The sequence below is a fragment of the Salmo trutta genome, chromosome 31 (genome assembly GCF_901001165.1).
Source record: "Salmo trutta chromosome 31, fSalTru1.1, whole genome shotgun sequence".
NCBI lineage: Eukaryota > Metazoa > Chordata > Actinopteri > Salmoniformes > Salmonidae > Salmo > Salmo trutta.
In genome coordinates this window covers 22,097,200-22,115,658 of record NC_042987.1, presented here as the reverse complement: position 1 = coordinate 22,115,658, position 18,459 = coordinate 22,097,200, and the positions used below count along the sequence as shown (strand labels likewise).

Genomic DNA, 18,459 nt, shown 5'->3' with positions numbered 1-18,459 from the left:
GAAGAACACAGTGTCAAATAGATTCTAGAGCAGGTCGCATACCAGGACTGAATCAGAGGGACATTGCATCATTCAAGGAAATAACTGCACAAACATTGATTGCATCCTTTGTCACATGCACCAAGTGCCATCCCTTCATCTGTGTAAATAGAGGCTGTTTCGCCCTACATAGATAAGAAAGCTTTCACTCAAATCTGTGTCCATCCTAATAAGGGGGCGACGGGAGGCGATGCGCTCAATGAAAGTGAACAATAAGAACAGTCTGCAAACAGGGCATAGGGAACTCAAGGGCATAGGGAACTCAAGGGCATAGGGAACTAAATAGACTGTTTGTGGACACACTAGAAAAATGGATAGGATGTTCAGTATCAGCAAGCAGAACAAAAAAAGTTACATTGAGAACAGCCAAGCCTAAAATTAGACCAAATAGATAAGCGTTATACCTAACAGGCCATGAGTTATATCAGTGAATATTGGCTTGACAACTTTGTGGTGTAACAAGCAACATTTTTCTTTCCATTGTAAATGAAGAATTGTTCTACAGATGAGAAATGTAGATGACTTCTTGTCAACCCTTTACGTTCCCCTACACTTCTAGGAGTACGGTACATTCAATTAGATGCATTACATTAACTTCACACACACACGTCAAAACAGGGGCATACACACATACATACAAAATATATATCTCTGAAAAAATAGGGCTAAATTAAAGCTTTACCTACCGCGAGCAACACCATTTTTTTATCTTCATAGAAATGTTTCTTTAAAAGTATGTGCAATGATGTCAGCGGCCGTTTCTTTGTGTTTGCTACTGAACTCTAGGAGGCTTGCTCAGTCTTCACAGCGGCCAACCAAAAGATGTGACAAGACTTGGCGCTCCACATAAATCGGCAAAGAACAAAGTGCCATAACGGATATCTATATATTTTATTTTAAACAAATCTTTTGGTGGAATTGTTTAACTGACAAGTCCCTTGGCCACTAAAGAGAGTGGCAAAGGAAGAGGAAAAAACATAAATATGAGCCAACCCCCCTTTTTAGGACACTTTTCCCTTTCCCACTCTGTCACTCTTTCACACAGTTAGCCTGCCCACTTCCTTAGAAACTTTATCACACACCCCTCAGCCAGCACCACCAGAACTTCCCACTGCAATTAGTTATAAAAACTTTTCAGTCCAGCCACACGTGGTCTGGTTTTTAAAGAGCTGTATCCCCCTTCTCACGTGGTATGGGGGCTATTGAGTCGTCACAGACCCCCTGAATGATCGGCGAAAAATAAGGCGGTCCAGACAATAGGTCGTCTTGATTCATTCAATTCTTTCAGGACCTTGTACCGTCGTCCGGGCAGCTCCACACAATTGCTGCTTTGATAGTTTGGATAAACTCACTCTCTCCGTCTAATCTAAAAAATCCAATCCATTTTTTTTTCAAACAGTTAACTGTCCAAGGTTTTCTCCACGAGTCGACAAAATTACAACATTTTGCTAGAGATCATTGGTATCACATCTGTGTATCAAATAGGTCACAAGATGAAAATAATTAGTGAAAAGAAACTGACCTGGTCAGCTGTACAGGCTGCATTGCTGTTGGACTCTGACATGGTTTGATAGTGCCCAGTGGTTCTCTCGTTTCCACTCCTGAGTTCTTCATTCACACCTTTCCTTTCGGTTCCGCAGAAAGAGGGGGGAAAAAAAGAACAGCCTCTTTTTGCCCTGGGTTGATTAATGCCTGAATTATTTTCACCTCATTTCATCTGATGGAGTTCTGTTTCCTCTCCGCCTCTCTCAATCATTCGGCATGGTAGCGCTCTCTCTCCCTCCCCACTCTCACTCACCCTCCCTTCCTCCCCCTCTCTCGCTTTTATTGCCCTCCCTCTCTGTGTCCCCTTTCTGTTCTACTTCACGATTTCAGGAAAATGCCCCCCCTCCCATTCCCAAAAAGACAGGAGAGATCCACAGCTTTTGCCTCTACCTCCACAATGAATGGGTTGTTGTCATTCCAGCACCTTGGCTGCATACAGAGCGAGGGGAGCTGCTGGTTTAGCTGCCTGGAGTCAGGGCTCCTGCCAAACCTTCCTCAAGAGATTAAAGAAAAAGTGAGGAGCCGTGCGCTTCCACTGGACTCACTACCCTTGCTGTCTCTCCATTTCTTCCACTTGTTTTCAAGGCAGCTGCACCCAGACCACCAACACTCTCATTCATGAACACTTGACTCTCAAATCCTTGTCCCTTGACATTGCCAATTCCTCCCTGTATGTAGTGCAAAAGGCACATGGGCACATACCTCTCTCACTGCATACAACATGCTTGCAGGGTCCCCCCCCACTCATTTTTAATTCATGCTCTTCCTCTTTATTCAGAGGTCCAAATATACCATATTATTTGTGCTCTTGACAATGTATGGCCAACCGATACGTGACAAAGACAGCATTAAGTGAGAGAACTAGAATTGCATCACAATGTAAGGAAGGGTTCAACAAAATGCCAAAATGTGTCACAAAGGAGGCCTTTCAAAACTCTGCTTTTGGCCAAGTCCTCCAAAGAGTATCCTGTTAGTCGTGTCAAAAGTTGACAGACACCTGGCATGGATCCTAATGGATGTTTGATAGTGGGGGACAATGGTGGCAACCGCTTCAGTGGATAGACTCCATGAGTAGGGCTGGCACAATTACCGTGTAACCGTGTAACCGACGGTTATGGATGAAGACGTCATGAAAATAAAAGAACTAACCCTGGCAATTTGACTGGTAAACTCATAGGTACACTTGCAATAGATAAATAGGTAAATCGAACTCAACCAAAACAATGTAATTGCCATGGAAATAAGTGGGGGAAAGGGCCATGGGGAAAACATATTGAGTCTCCTTTTTGCCCCCCAGGAAAATTAACCTACATTTAGGCTATTGTTTATATGTATTTTACACTATGTTGAGGTAAAATCGGAGTATAATGCTTTTATGGATGTCAACCCCAACACATGTTCATGTCATCGTTACCAATCAACTGGATTACATTGTAAAATGAATTAGACTACCACTACCGATTTCTGTATACTAGCTATGCCAACCAGCTTATACGAACGGGAGTTACAATTTAGCAGTCACAAATATATCCAAATCGGACTTAAGTGACCAGATTGTGAGCCTGTTATAATACATAAATCTTGATGGATTTGACAAATATCCACTTTGGTAATTCAGATTTGTTGAATGTGCGCCAATCTGGTAATAGAATGTCTACGTTCTATTGAGTCCTTTACCACATCTATGGCTGCCTGGTATTGTGATGTAATCATTTCCATGGTAATGTAGAATGTTCATTCAAATGATGATAACTGATGTGGCTCATGCTTTGGATTTTTTTTGTATGTCAGTTGAGTTGAATCAACAGATCCCTGCACATATTTTACTTCCTGCTTTGCTCCTATAGTTACACTTGCAATGCATGCCAGTCCACCCATTATGTCATCATTGACTTGAATGGGGACGCCGATCAATTCATTCTATTTCTATGGCAGGACATGCAGTCAGGAGTGTAGCTGAAGAGAAAATATGCCCCCCGCATTTTTTTGCTATCTGAACAGTTATTACGGTGACCGCGGTCATTTGGCTAGCCAAGACAGAAGGTACTGATTTCTCTATCAGCGTTGGAACATGACTTTGCATTACATTATGAGGTTGCATAAGGGCAAATTGCCATACCCTCATTGGAGAAAATTATGATGTACACACATCAGTTTAAAAAGGGAAGTAAACAAAGATGGCTCACATAATAAAGTAGTTGTGCTATATTGCTTTTTTTAAAGAGAAAATGTCCCGTGTGGCTCAGTTGGTAGAGCATGGTGTTTGCAACGCCAGGGTTATGGGTTCAATTCCCACGGGGGACCAGTACCGGGGGGAAAAAATTATGAAATGTATGCATTCACTACTATAAGTCGCTCTGGATAAGCACATCTGCTAAATGACTAAAATATAAAAACTCATATTCCAACAATTACGCTACTATTAGCCAAATGTAATTTACGACATTTAAAATTAGATTAGCAGATACAGTGCTTTTGAATTGAACAACATAAAGGGGCAAGTTATGCTAGTAATCAAGCATAAATAAGTAATACATACAAGTTCCACAATCTTCCTTAAAATGTTGTGTATATATATGTGTGTATATATATATATGTTATAACTGACCAGAGATAAAGGCTAAATAATAGGTATTATCCACTGATTGGATTATTTGAACCAGCTGTGCAGTGCTACAGAAAAACCCAAAATGTGCACCCAGTGGGGGCCCCGGGACAGTGTTTGGGAAACCCTGAGCTAGGCGACAGCACACTTTCTGCATGCTCTTTAGTAGTAAAGGTCTGCAGACGAGCGAGTGTGTGGTGTGTGGTGTGTGGGATAGTGGAATAAATTACACACGTGTAGAGCTCCTTTGGGCTTCCATATGAGGCCCAGGCAGCCACGAGCGTGGCGGTGGGGGAGTATGACACTGTAGGTCATTAGAAACTCTACAGGGGCCACAGCCAACTCTTTTTAGTCAGACCCAGAATAGGTCAGATTTAATGAGGATTTTGCACTATTTTTCCTGCCGCTTATCAATAGTTGAACGGAGAGAGCTGTGGAGAGGGGTGACTATGACCAGGAAAAGAGACAAGATTACTTTCTATAAAAGCCAGTTGACATGTTGGGGAACTTGTTTTTCTAATTGTCCTTTTATGTCTGCTATTTAGCTCCAATTAGACATCACAGATGCCATGCTCTGTAATTGCTCGGATCTGTTCAAATCTTTTACTGCAGGAATGTAAATTGAATAATTGAAACTAAAACTCGCACATAATGATTTGCCATTGTAATGGCATGGTCCAGTGTTTCCTCTGGAAAAATGTGTAGCAGTGGGTGGAAAACAGGAACTGAAATAAAACAATGCTAACACCATATTGGTAAAGTTATTTGTTGAAATTATTTTTAATATATTGGACCATGCTTACAGTGCATTCGGAAAGTATTCAGACCCCTTCCCCTTTTCCACATTTTGTTACATTACAGCCTTACTCTAAAATTAATTTAATTGTTTTTTTTCTCATCAATCTACACACAATACTCCATAATGATAAACCAAAAACAGGTTTTCAGAAATGTTTGCAAATGTATTAAAAATAAATAAGATAAATATTATTTCTGGCCAAACTGAGCAATCAGGAGATAAGGGCCTTGGTCAGGGAGGTGACCAAGAACCCGATGGTCACTCTGGCAGAGCTCCAGAGTTCTTCTGTGGAGATATGAGAACCTTCCAGAAGGACAACAATCTCTGCAGCACCAATCAGGCCTTTATGGTGGAGTGGAAGAAAGTATTCAGACCCTTTACTCAGTGCTTTGTTGATGCACCTTTGGCAGCGATTACAGCCTCAAGTCTTCTTGGGTATGATGCTACAAGCTTGGCACAACTGTATTTGAGGAGTTTCCCCCATTGTTCTCTGCGGATCCTCTCAAGCTCTGTCAGGTTGGATGGGGAGCGTCGCTGCACAGCTATTTTCAGGTCTCTCCAGAGGTGTTTGATCGGGTTCAAGTCCGGGCTCTGGCTGGGCCACTCACAACCATTCAGAGACTTGTCCCGAAGCCACTCCTGCGTTGTCTTGGCTGTGTGCTTAGGGTCATTGTCCTGTTGGAAGGTGAACCTTTGTCCCATTCTGAGGTCCTAAGCGATCTGGAGCAGGTTTTCATCAAGGATCTCTCTGTACTTTGTTCCATTAATCCCTCAAGCCTGACTAAACTCTGAGTCCCTGCCGCTGAAAAACATCTCCACAGCATGATGCTGCCACCACCATGCTTCACCGTAGGGATGGAGCCAGGTTTCCTCCAGACGTGACGCTTGGCAATCTGGCCAAAGAGTTCCAACTTGGTTTCATCAGACCAGAGAATCTTGTTTCTCATGGTCTGAGAGTCTTTAGGTGCATTTTGGCAAATTCCAAGCGGGCTGTCATGTGCCTTTTACTAAGGAGTGGCTTCCATCTTGCAACTCTACCATTTAGGCCTGATTGGTGGAGTGCTGCAGAGATGACTGTATCTTTCTGGTACCCTTCCCCAGATCTGTGCCTCAACACAATTCCTTCAAACTCATGGCTTGGTTTTTGCTCTGACATGTACTGTCAACTGTGGGACCTTATATAGACAGGCCTTTCCAAATCATGTCCAATCAATAGAATTTATCACAGGTGGACTCCAATCAAGTTGTAGAGACATCTCAAGGATGATCAATGGAAACAATTTTGAGTCTCATAGCAAAGAGTCTGAATACTTATGTAAATAAGATATTTCTGTTTTCGCTTTGTCATTATGGGATATTGTGTGTAGAATGATGAGAAAAATGTTTTATTTAATCCATTTTAGAATAAGGCTGTAACAAAATGTGGAAAAAGTCAAGGGGTCTGAATACTTTCCGAATGCACTTTACAACCTATGCATGGTCCATATTATCAGGTATGCTATCAGCAATAAGCATTATCACCTGTAGCCCAACTGATGCAGCATAGTGGCTATAAGTAAATAAAGTCTCAAACAAGGGGTAGCCTATCTGCACTTACCCTAGTGGGCTAGGGTGATCTTTTAATTCGTTAGCATCATATTGATGAATTGTATGTCCCAAAAAACTTGCTTAAACAGTTAATATAATATAGGCCGACCTGTAAGGGTAGTTTGGGATAAACTGCCACCCAGGGTAACACTGCCTGTACTTCTCACAGAAACCACTTCATGTCACAATTCCCCTGGGATACTCTTCTTTTTAACAAAGTCCATCAAAAGTGCTGTTTTCCCGGCGATTGCAAGACTTGTTGTGCATTGACTGACTGCTTGTCAGAATGCATGTTTCGCTCCCTATGACACTCATAACTTGAACGCGCCTCAAGAGGAATATTTACTTAGTATAGAAAACACAACAACAAGCCGACTAGATCAATAGACAAACTATTCTACTATAGGGTGTCGGATTTTTGTATTCATTACTCATTTTGTTTGCAGAGGAAAAGTAAATGTGGACTGTTCTAGCAAAGTTCAACCTTCTGACTCCACAGATGATTGGGGTAAACAGGTTAAACTAAACCTTTCATGGCACCTCCCTACTGGGCGTCAGTCATACCCGGGTCATACGCTGCCCATCACACACAACCCTGCTGCTAAGAATACATAGGCTAACCCTAACCCCCAAACGAGACAAGGAGACCGGGACCTCCCTGAGAACTCACCATCATCATCATCACTACACTCCTCATACTAATGATACTGAATATGGTATTGGCGAGGGGGCAGGGTGAGGATGGCTATTGGGACGGGACAACTTCCGACTAAGGCATGCAAGAATTTAGGAAGGATCGTCTGGCTGTGCACAGCCCATCAATGAGGCGGCCCGGCAGGCTGAGAAAAGCCCAGAGCAGGGGTAGGCCACAGTCCTAATAGAGGCAGAGCGTGCGGGAGAGAGAGAGAGAGTGAGAGAGGGGGGGGCAGTGTGTGGATTAACACTGGGTCTTCCATTTCAATTCTAAACTTGCAGTCTTTATTTCCTACTACGCTCCTATCAGAGAGTAGATCTCGCCACATGCCAATTTCATTTGCTGAGAACATCTGAGTTCTAGTCTAGCCCATCAAATCTGCAAGCATTTTTTAAAAATACTTATTGGAAGGGTATGGCTAGCGTTATATCAGGTATAAGATAGAAAATCCCCCTATTATTACACAACAACATCGCAATCTTATTCAAACAAAACAAATCACTGAAGTGACACAGAATGGTCCCAGGACGGTTTGAAATGAGCCGCCTTTGAGACTCTTTCCTATTCAAAGCACGCTGCCTCTATTGACAAGCCAAACAAGGGACTTCAGTGTGGGCTAAATTACTACTGCTGACCAAACATGTCACTTTCGCAACTTACTGCCCTATTGATGTGCGGTTTCCGGATCGCATTCTCACTCAGTTGGTTTGCAGACTAGAGATACTGACGCAGACACGCACACACAAATATTGCAAAAGCAAGCGCAAACCAACAGGACTGTTACCCCACCGCTTGACACACAAAGCTTGTTGCTGATTGATTTGAAATAATAGGAAAGCACACACATAGAAAATCCATTTGTGAGCAAATCTCATTCCGTTTTGAGTGAAACGTACACATCTGGGGTGCGTCGTAGTGGCCATGGCCAATGGTGCGGTCTCCAATCCTACATTTTAAAGGCCCTCCTCTTGGCGCATAGACAAAATCTCCTGAAATTCTACATATTTTGGCATGGGGCGGAGAGAAAATGTTACAGTTTTCAAGCTAGTTTGATGCAATTGTACACATGTTGTCATGGGTATGAGAGGAAATTGCTATTTTAAAGCTAATTTCCTGCAACTCTACACATTTTGCCATGGCTTATGACTCAAACATGATAAGAAAATCAATTGGGGCCCCATGCCATGAATGACATTTGGGGAATTTTAGATTTAGATAGTGATTGTTAGTTCTCAAAGATTATCTTATTTAAAAATATATAGCTCCATTATCTTTTCTACATACTTTATATCTGGCTTTAGTTATTTAAGTTTACACTGAAAACATTTTACCATCGCAAAAATGATTTCCCCTCCCCATAATCATATTTTTTGGCGTGTCGGCAATGAATATAGGGGAAACACTGAGCTGCCCTTGCTCAAAATGTAGGAATCATTCTTACCATTCTCCTCATTTTAACTGTTTTAGCAATACTGATTCGTTTTTTGCCCAAAGGTAACAATAGTCTAACTAGTGGGATCAAAATAACTATTGAGTGTTATCTGATCTCACTGTAGAGAATCTGATACAGAACACATTTTAATACAGGTGTAGACAGGGTCACAGGGAAGCTTTTAGTAATCATTCCCAACATTATCATAGAGACCTCTCTGTAGATTGGTATGATGGATCTCTGGGTCTAGTCTTCTTCAGTGATACATCTAGTAGCCAGTGCAGTGCTCAGAGATATTCAACTCTCCCGTAGACATGGTAATGATGTTTGGTCCTATTAAATCCACCTGCATTTAGATTTCTGTCCATTATTGCAATTTACTTAATAGCTCATCACCTCTGATTAGTTTCACCTAAGTGATGGGGTGCGTGAAGGCTTGGTACAAGGAAAATTAGGATAACCCTACATTTTCTCAACGGTTCAGACTGAAAAACTAAAAAGTGACTGAAAATAGCTCTGGGGAATCTCTCTCGCCGGACAGACTAGGTAACGGGGAGGACAGAAAGCAGAGGTCAGAAACTGCCCTTTTTTTGGCGCATCTGACAGCCTTTGTCCGGGCAACAAAAGGACAAATTCGTTAAGCTATGGTCGGAAAACAACGTCCTAAGCATTTCTTCCAGTTAGAAGAGTGAGTTCTGCTTAGCCTGGCAGCTTTCAGGGACACAGGAGAGCAATCTCTAACGCTTGGGTTAACATGAAGTTTTCATGATAATATCTCCCCTCCGTAATTTAGCTGGAAGGGCCCCAGCTGTTAATTCTTTATAAATAGCGCATAGCTCAGATTGCCTCCAGGGAGAATGGGGCTCAGTGGAGTAGCTGGGGAACAAATCGGGCCAGATAAAGCACACAACATACACATTTTGACAAACATATGGGACCATTGCTGGGGATGAAAGTGAGGTACATGTGACTTTAGTTCACCTCACGTGGATTCACCAATGAGCAAATTAGAAGAGCAGCAGCAGAAATTGTTGTCGACCTGACTTTTTTGAGAAGTGATCGAAATTAAGAGGGCTTTACAGGGAAAAAACGAAATCCAAATATAATTTTTGTCCGAAATAGCTACCACAAGATCAGTACAGGTGCTTTTCAAGAGTTAGGCTACCATTATTTTTTTTCAATTATTCACACGGGATCAAAAGTAGAATTGACATTTGTTTGCATACATTAATACAGGTGTAGACCCTGTAGGTAGACCCCACTTAATTCTTCTTATGTACTTTCATAACTTCAAAATCAGATAAAACCTTGTATAAAAGATAAACAAACAACTGATTAACATTTGTGTTTAGTGACAAGGGTGAATGAAGGCCCTTTATCTAGCTAGGTAAACAGAACTGGTCCAGGGTGGTTGTAGGATTTTAGCTAGTATTTGAAATGATGCCAGATTTCTAGTAACGGACATGTGTAAGGGACATAATGTAGGTTAGTGAACATGTGAAAAATGGAAAAGGAGACAAAAAAGCTTCATTCTAATCATTTCAAAATTAAATGTTTTGCTATGTGCTAAAAAGGAAGACTTTTCTTTGTCAAGTCATGATAACAACTCAACAGAATAATTAGTTATATTAGTAAATTACTTCAAAACAATACCTTTTTGGAGAAATAATGTATATATTAGGCTACATGTGTATGCACATATTGCCACTGCAAATCTAGTGCAATGGAATGTGAGCAAGAAAGAGAAAACTTTTGGAGATGCTTTCGGGGGGCCTTGGACATGGAAGGAATCAAAGTGATACATAATATGAAGGCGGGTGTTCCTGTGAGGGAGCCCTGAGAACGACAGACCCCCCTTCGTCCCATGCCTATATCTCCCATTCACTAGACAAGGGGCAGAGCAGGTTGAGTTCAAGCGCAACAAATGACCTAAATATGGGGTGAAAAGCCTTTGAAGGACCTGAATTGGACTGTTGAAAATAATAATAATAAAAGAGATGAGAAGATTTAAGAGGCCCGTTGAGGGAACACAATGCTCAACTGCTGTCCATAATTTCACAAAGTAGCCAGCGAAAGTGGGTCTCTCCCTTTTTCTTTTAACTTTGTTTATCCTTTATTTGGAGGGGGCTGCCATTAAACAGAAGAGAGAGGAAGAAAAGTAGGAAAAAACTAAATTTTCAGCCTGAGTGGTTTCTTCAAATGAAATCTAAAGGCCGAAACTCAATGGGCCCTTTGGTTGGGGAAACTTTTTAAAGGAAGCGCAGCAGTGGACGTGTTTGGCATTTGGTGGCCCTTGTCCCCCCATTGTACCTTCGCCACAGTGGCTGCATTTTCCCTGGCTCTGCCGCTTGGTGCACTGTACAGTCAGAGGCTCAAACAAACACAAATCATGTTTTGACTTCCCCTTTGCTCCGTCACATCTGTTCCCATGCCCCTGAAGGCAGCACAGTTGCACAGTTACAAAGATGTGAACACTCAAGCTAATTCAAGTGAATGACTGACGGCTCAATATGGTCCTCCTTACATAAGAAGGGAAGGAAAAGCTTTAAGCAGACTGAAGACTTGACGGACAGACGAACTTAAGCTTGCCACCCGTTGTCTTTACACAAACTTCACATGGCAAGGCAATTATGTACAACATACAAGTCGTTTAGATCCTCTACACCTCAATACTACACTAAATGTCTTGCCAGTTTTCCAAGGTGAGAATGTTAACAAGTAAGAAACATAAAGGACAAACTACATCAATATTCGCAATATACTTATTTTTCCCCCTTTTTCATTGCTATAGAACAGACATTTTTGTATCTCTTAGTCTGCAGCTAACCTACTATAAACCATTTCATGGCAGAATGCTCCTTAACTGGGATGTGTGCAGAAGTGGCTCCCGTCCTATGGGACCCTGCAAAGAAGCCCACATTAGCAGGCAGCCCATGGGAAATGCAACTCACTGCAGCACTACCCGAGTACCCAGGGGAGGGGGTTGCAAGAAGTCACCACAGTTAACAGTCGCTCTGCTACTGATCTTTAGTCTTTCGTCTCTGACAGGCCAAGCAGAAATACCCCGGTCATTACCGGGGACAAATATGTTTTCAATGTCTGTTTCACATGCATTCTTTCTCTTCGCTTTCTTAGAGAAGTGTTTCCTAACTCCAGTCCTCCAGGAACCCCAAAAGCACACATTTATGTTGTAGCCCCTGACAAACTCACCTGATTCAACTAATTGAGGGCTTGAAGATTAGTTGACAAGTTGAATCAGGTGTGCTCGTCTGGTGCTACAACAAAAATGTATACCGTTGGGCGTACTGGAGGACTGGAGAGGGGAAACACTGTCTTAGATGATTACAGAAGAGGCACAACAACACGAGATGCGTGTCCCTTCCCCAACATATCCTCTCTCAATGCATAAGACAGCTATCTGTCTCGTAAAACGCTGCACCAAAACCTCATCCGGCTGCCAATTCAGGGAAAGTGAGTCCATACGCTATAAAAGACGCAGGAGAGCAATTCAGAAGATAAGGCCTCTCTTAGAAAGGTTGGAAAGAGTCAGACTTGGATTTCTAATGCACAATCCCAAGCAGAATAAGCAGCATGTCCATGGCAAGTAAGCTCTCAAATAGATAGAAAACTAGAAAGAACAATTTTAGTAGTAAGTGAAAATAAGTATACAACTTCTAAAACGTCAATTACTGTAGGTTATGAATAAGAACAAAACATTATAAATAAATCAGTAATACATCATGTAATAAAATCTAAAGATGGAGGCAATTATACTGTATGTACTATAATGCACTGTATGTAGGGGAGCCGTGGCAGTTATTGATGGCGGGAGAAGAGCTCGGTCCTGTGGAATGACTAGCATCACTGTCTCTCAGTGGAAGACAACAGTTATTGATGGCAGGAGAAGAGCTCGGTCCTGTGGAATGACTAGCATCACTGTCTCTCAGTGGAAGACAACAGTTATTGATGGCAGGAGAAGGGCTCGGTCCTGTGGAATGACTAGCATCACTGTCTCTCAGTGGAAGACAACAGTTATTGATGGCAGGAGAAGAGCTCGGTCCTGTGGAATGACTAGCATCACTGTCTCTCAGTGGAAGACAACAGTTATTGATGGCAGGAGAAGAGCTCGGTCCTGTGGAATGACTAGCATCACTGTCTCTCAGTGGAAGACAACAGTTATTGATGGCGGGAGAAGGGCTCGGTCCTGTGGAATGACTAGCATCACTGTCTCTCAGTGGAAGACAACAGTTATTGATGGCGGGAGAAGGGCTCGGTCCTGTGGAATGACTAGCATCACTGTCTCTCAGTGGAAGACAACAGTTATTGATGGCAGGAGAAGAGCTCGGTCCTGTGGAATGACTAGCATCACTGTCTCTCAGTGGAAGACAACAGTTATTGATGGCGGGAGAAGAGCTCGGTCCTGTGGAATGACTAGCATCACTGTCTCTCAGTGGAAGACAACAGTTATTGATGGCAGGAGAAGGGCTCGGTCCTGTGGAATGACTAGCATCACTGTCTCTCAGTGGAAGACAACAGTTATTGATGGCAGGAGAAGGGCTCGGTCCTGTGGAATGACTAGCATCACTGTCTCTCAGTGGAAGACAACAGACTGGGGGACCGGAGCAGGGAAGAACCAATCACAAGAGGGGAGGGATTTTTGGAGGGATTTTTTTTGTTGAGGGATTTTGGCTCTTTCTACTTTTGACTTCACGTTTAAACCTCAAGGTTTGACCTTTCTCGTATGTTTTTTCCCTGTCCAGATAAGAGAGGTTTTACTATCTCTCTCTGTCCAGTTCTCTGTTTTACTAACAGCAGTGTGAAATGTGAAAATGTTGATGTGAAGAACATGTGATGTTGTTATTGACGCCTTGGCCTAAAAATATTTACAGAGTGGTTTGATGACTAGGACTAGTAGGACTCACTTATGAAATACAATACAAATAATTTATGTGACTACTTGCGATCTTTATTTGCTTATTCTATAAGCTAACTGTATAACAAACTGTCTTACAACTGTATAACCTTGGAACAACCTGCAAGAGCCAGTACATTTTTTCAGAATATGTATTTTGTGTAAGATTTATCTCTACAATTAAATGAATGAATCATTTAATTTAGCCTAGCAAGATGTGTAATTTATGACAGTTAAGGCAGTTTTAAAGTAGTGAATAAGCTGTATTTGAGTTCAGTGGAGAGTTTCTCTGTGGCCCCCAGCCAGGGACACACTGTTCAGACAATTACAGAAGTGGCTGCTGCGAAAGTCACCTCGGCCAAGTCAAACAAACAGCCTGCAGTATACCTGCTTGACAGACACATGGGTCCGGTTGGGTAAAGCCACCCAAGGTCCAGTTACTTCAGTACTAATACTATAGCTAGGGGTGGCTGCTAGCCACTATCCCCAGTGTTCCCTAGTATTCTCAGTAGTCCAAATCCAAAGGGATAAAGGCATGGAATGAAATATTAGGGATAGTCAAAACCAATTTCATACAAGTTATACAAACATTACACACATACAAAATACATACAACAATAGACAGGACACTTAGGAATGTTTGGCTGAATTCAAGCAAGAATCTTGGAGAATCTCATTGATCAAGTACAGGTAACACTTTGTCGACTTGATAAATAAGCCTATTCTGTGTCTTCAAATGATAGGCTAAACCAAAAGGATAATTCTTCACACACAAAAAAAAACATTGCATTCAAATGAAAGTGCTATTTACTTTAACCCAAGTACATACTGTATATTATCTAAAGGACCTTTCAATTCACTAACCAGATATTTGGTTGATATGCAATAACATTTTATTTTTGGTATGAACCATGATTTATTTTTCCTTTACTAAAATAATTATATATTTTAACTGGATGTAATTTATAGTCTTTAAAGTAAACATTGGATTATCTCCCACAAACATTATAAATGTGGCACTATAACCCAACAACATTACATTAGAATAACTATATTTCAGGGAAATGAAGTACCCCCCAAAAATTGTAGTGTTTACTGACATTTCAGTGTGGACTACACATTTTAAGTGGCAATAGGGCTACAGAGAGAAATGAACAGAAAACTTGGGAAATAACAGAAACTTTACTTCACTACTGGCCTTGACAGTAGCTGGTAACATCTCATGAGAACTCCACATGAAATCATTTTGCTAAGGTTTCTACAACTAGCTAGAATTCTAACTACATTCACTTTTTGTATAATGAACAAAGCAACAAAAACAGTAGACGTGTTTTTATTTCATTAGCCTACATTTTGTTAGGTAGACTATAGGTCTTTCCAGTTGCCATCCAGTTAGCTGATCCTTGGTCTACAGGGCTAGACCAGTGACCATTTAACAAAGGGATACATGATCAGCAGCATAGGGTCAACTAATGTTCAATTGCTGGGCAACAGCTGCACACTGCTTTTCCTCATCGTTGACAAAACAAAGAAGAGAAGCCTCCACAAGTTATTTTACCAGTCCTAAACAAGACTCCTCTAGTCTTCCCACCAGACACTTGTGTGGCGTCCTACTCTCCTCAGTCTATGACGGGGTGTGTGAGGAGATGAGTATGGGAGGGAGGGGGAAAGACTAAATAGAAATACAATAAACAAAAACTTCAACTCACCAGAATCCCCGAAAACTGCTTTTCCTCCATGCTTCAGTCAGGAGCGCTTTCAAGCAGCGGGACCTCTTTCTCTTCCGTGAGGATGTAGTCTATGTCCGTGCTGCTGCGCGTGTCTCTTTTTGGGGACTCGTCTTCTTCTGAACACTGGTATGTTTCAGGAACAGAGGCTCGCGTGCGACGTCGCCCCGTTGCTCTCTCGATTCCCTTGTTTCCGACGTAGCTGAAGTGGCGTCTCTCCTTTGTATTAATTCTCCACTAATCCAGGAACTTTTCTATGCTGTGAAAGGGACATGTGACAAGGAGGGGGATGGAGGCAACACTTTTAGTTCCTTTCCCAATTTCAAACATACATTTCATCACTGGGAAAAGAACTCCCTCCCTTTCTAATGGTTGAAGACACTTGTCTTTAGCTGACCAAAGGCACCAGTGGTGAGGATGCTAATATACGCTCAGATTGGAGAGAAAACTAGATTGACATTTTCCTGAAAACTAATCGCTGAAACAATGTGCTATTGTACAAACAGATTAGTCGACTGTTAGAGAAAAAGCTCAGACTTGTCATTGACTGCACATTGCAAAACAAGTGCAGAGAGCAGTAATCGAAATGAACCCAAGAACATGGGAAACAGTGTTTAATTACTTCCCAGTATAAATTGAATTGAAATTTGATGTCTGCATTGTTCTCTTTTATTCAATTATGTGACAATGGTAAAATTGTTCAACTCAAACACTTTACATTTGGAGCACATGGAAATCAATTACTCTCTGTATCAGGGGAAGATGCTGTTTATCCTATAAGCTAATTAATTCCATGGGAAAATTCATTAACATTCACTAAAGCTAAAATTCACCATATTTAAATAGAATTACAGAACAATAATTAATATCATACATACAGTGCCTTCAGAAAGTATTCATACACTTTGATTTATTCCACATTTTGTTGTATTACAACCTGAATTCAAAATCGATTAAATATATTTTCTCTACACACAATACCCCATAATGACATGGTGAAAACATATTAGATAATTTAATTGATAAGTCAATACTTTGTAGAAGCACCTTTGGTGGCGATTACAGTCTTTTGGGGTAAGTCTATAAGAGCTTTGCACACCTGGATTGTACAATATTATTCTTTATAAAATCCTATTTAAAATATTGTAATTTTTGTAATAATCTGTTTTAAATTCTTCAAGCTCTGTCAAGTTGATTGTTTATCATTGCTACACAGCCATTTTCAAGTCTGCCAATAGATTTTCAAGTCGATTTAAGTCAAAATTGTAACTAGGCCCCTCATGAACATCCAATATTGTCTTGGTAAGCAACTCCAGTGTAGATTTGGCCTTTTGTTTTAGGTTATTGTCCTGCTCAAAGGTGAATTTGTGTCTGTTGGAAAGCAGGATTTTGCCTGTGCTTATAGCTGTATTCCATTGATTTTTATCCTAAACAACTCGCTAGTCCTTGCCAATGACAAGCATACCCATAACATGATGCAGCAACCACCATGCTTGAAAATATGAAAAGTGGTACTCAATGATGTGTTGTATTGGATTTGCCCCAAACATAACGCTTTGTATACTTAAGTGCCTTGTTGCAAACAGGATGCATGTTTTGTAATATTTTTTATTCTGTACAACCATTTTTTACACCTTTATTTAACTAGGCTTCTTTTCATTCTGTCATTAAGGTTAGTATTGTGGAAGAACTACAATGTTGTTGATCCATCCTCAGGTCTCATATCACAACCATTAAACTCTGTAATTGTTTTAAAATCACCATCTGGCAACTGAGTCAGGAAGGATGCCTGTATCTTTTTAGTGACTGGGTGTATTGATACACCATCCACGGCCTAATTTATAACTTATTATGCAATTTGTGAGGCACATTTTTTCTCCTGAACTTATTTAGGCTTGCCGTAACAAAGTGGTTGAATACTTATTGACTCAAAACATTTCCGCTTTCAATTTTGTATTAATTTCAAAAAATGTAGACAAACAAAATTCCACTATGAGATTATGCGGTACTGTGCAGATCAGTGACAAAATAAAATGTTAATACATTTTAAATTCAGGCTGTAACAAAACTAAATATGGAGAAAAGAAATGGGGTGTGAATATTAGGGCTGTTGCAGTGTTGCCAACGTGTTACTGCCACACCGGCAGTCATGAGTCATGACCGCAGTAAAATTTCACTTGACCGTTGAGTCACAGTAATCTCCTCTTAATACACTGGACATGCATTGGCCGTTTTCAAGTTTTCATAACAATCAGTATTTTTGGCCACCAATTTGCCGATTTGTTTTTATTTAATTTTTTAAACCATTTTTTACACCTTTATTTAACTAGGCAAGTCAGATTAAGAACACATTCTTATTTTCAATGACGGCCTAGGAACGGGGGTTAACTGCCTTGTTCAGGGGGGATTTGGGGAATCGTTTTTGCAACCTTCCGGTTACTAGTCCAACGCTCTAACCACCTGCCTTACATTGCACTCCACGAGGAGCCTGCATGGCAGGCTGACTACCTGTGGGCAGCAAGAACGCGAGGGCAGCAAGAAGCCAAGGTAAGTTGCTAGCTAGCATTAAACTTATCTTATAAAAAACGATCAATCTTAACATAATCACTAGTTAACTACACATGGTTGATGATATTACTAGTTTATCTAACGTGTCCTGCGTTGCATATAATCGATGCGGTGCCTGTTAATTTCTCATCGAATCACAGCCTACTTTGACAAACGGGTGATGATTTAACAAGCGCATTTGCGAAAAAAGCACTGTCGTTGCACCAATGTACCTAACCATAAACATCAATGCCTTTCTTTAAAATCAATACACAAGTATATATTTTTAAACCTGCATATTTAGTTAATATTGCCTGCTAACATGAATTTGTGTCACTTCTCTTGCGTTCCGTGCAAGCAGTCAGGGTATATACAGCAGTTTGGGCCACTTGGCTCATTGCGAACTGTGTGAAGTCCATTTATTCCTAACAAAGGCCGTAATTAATTTGCCAGAATTGTACATAATTATGACATAACATTGAAGGTTGTGCAATGTAACAGGAATACTTAGACTTAGGGATGCCACCCGTTAGATAAAATACGGAACGGTTCCGTATTTCACTAAAAATAAT

At 41.0% G+C, this 18,459-nt stretch overlaps 1 protein-coding gene across 5 annotated transcripts in view; it reads right to left on the bottom strand.

Moving 5' to 3' along the window:
* The window catches only part of LOC115169760 (sodium- and chloride-dependent glycine transporter 1), a 96,314-nt gene that overhangs the window by 41,595 nt on the left and 36,260 nt on the right, over positions 1-18,459 (bottom strand). For 2 of the 5 annotated variants that reach the window (XM_029725681.1, XM_029725683.1), the window contains exons 2-3: positions 15,323-15,599; positions 1,562-1,664 (exon numbers count right to left, since the gene is read on the bottom strand). In XM_029725681.1, coding sequence (XP_029581541.1) covers positions 1,562-1,603 — 42 coding nt within the window. In that variant the 5' untranslated portion in view covers positions 1,604-1,664; positions 15,323-15,599. Of the gene's footprint in view, positions 1-725; positions 1,129-1,561; positions 1,665-15,322; positions 15,600-18,459 lie in introns of those variants that run through there. The other 3 variants (XM_029725680.1, XM_029725684.1, XM_029725685.1) reach the window with 3 other exon arrangements.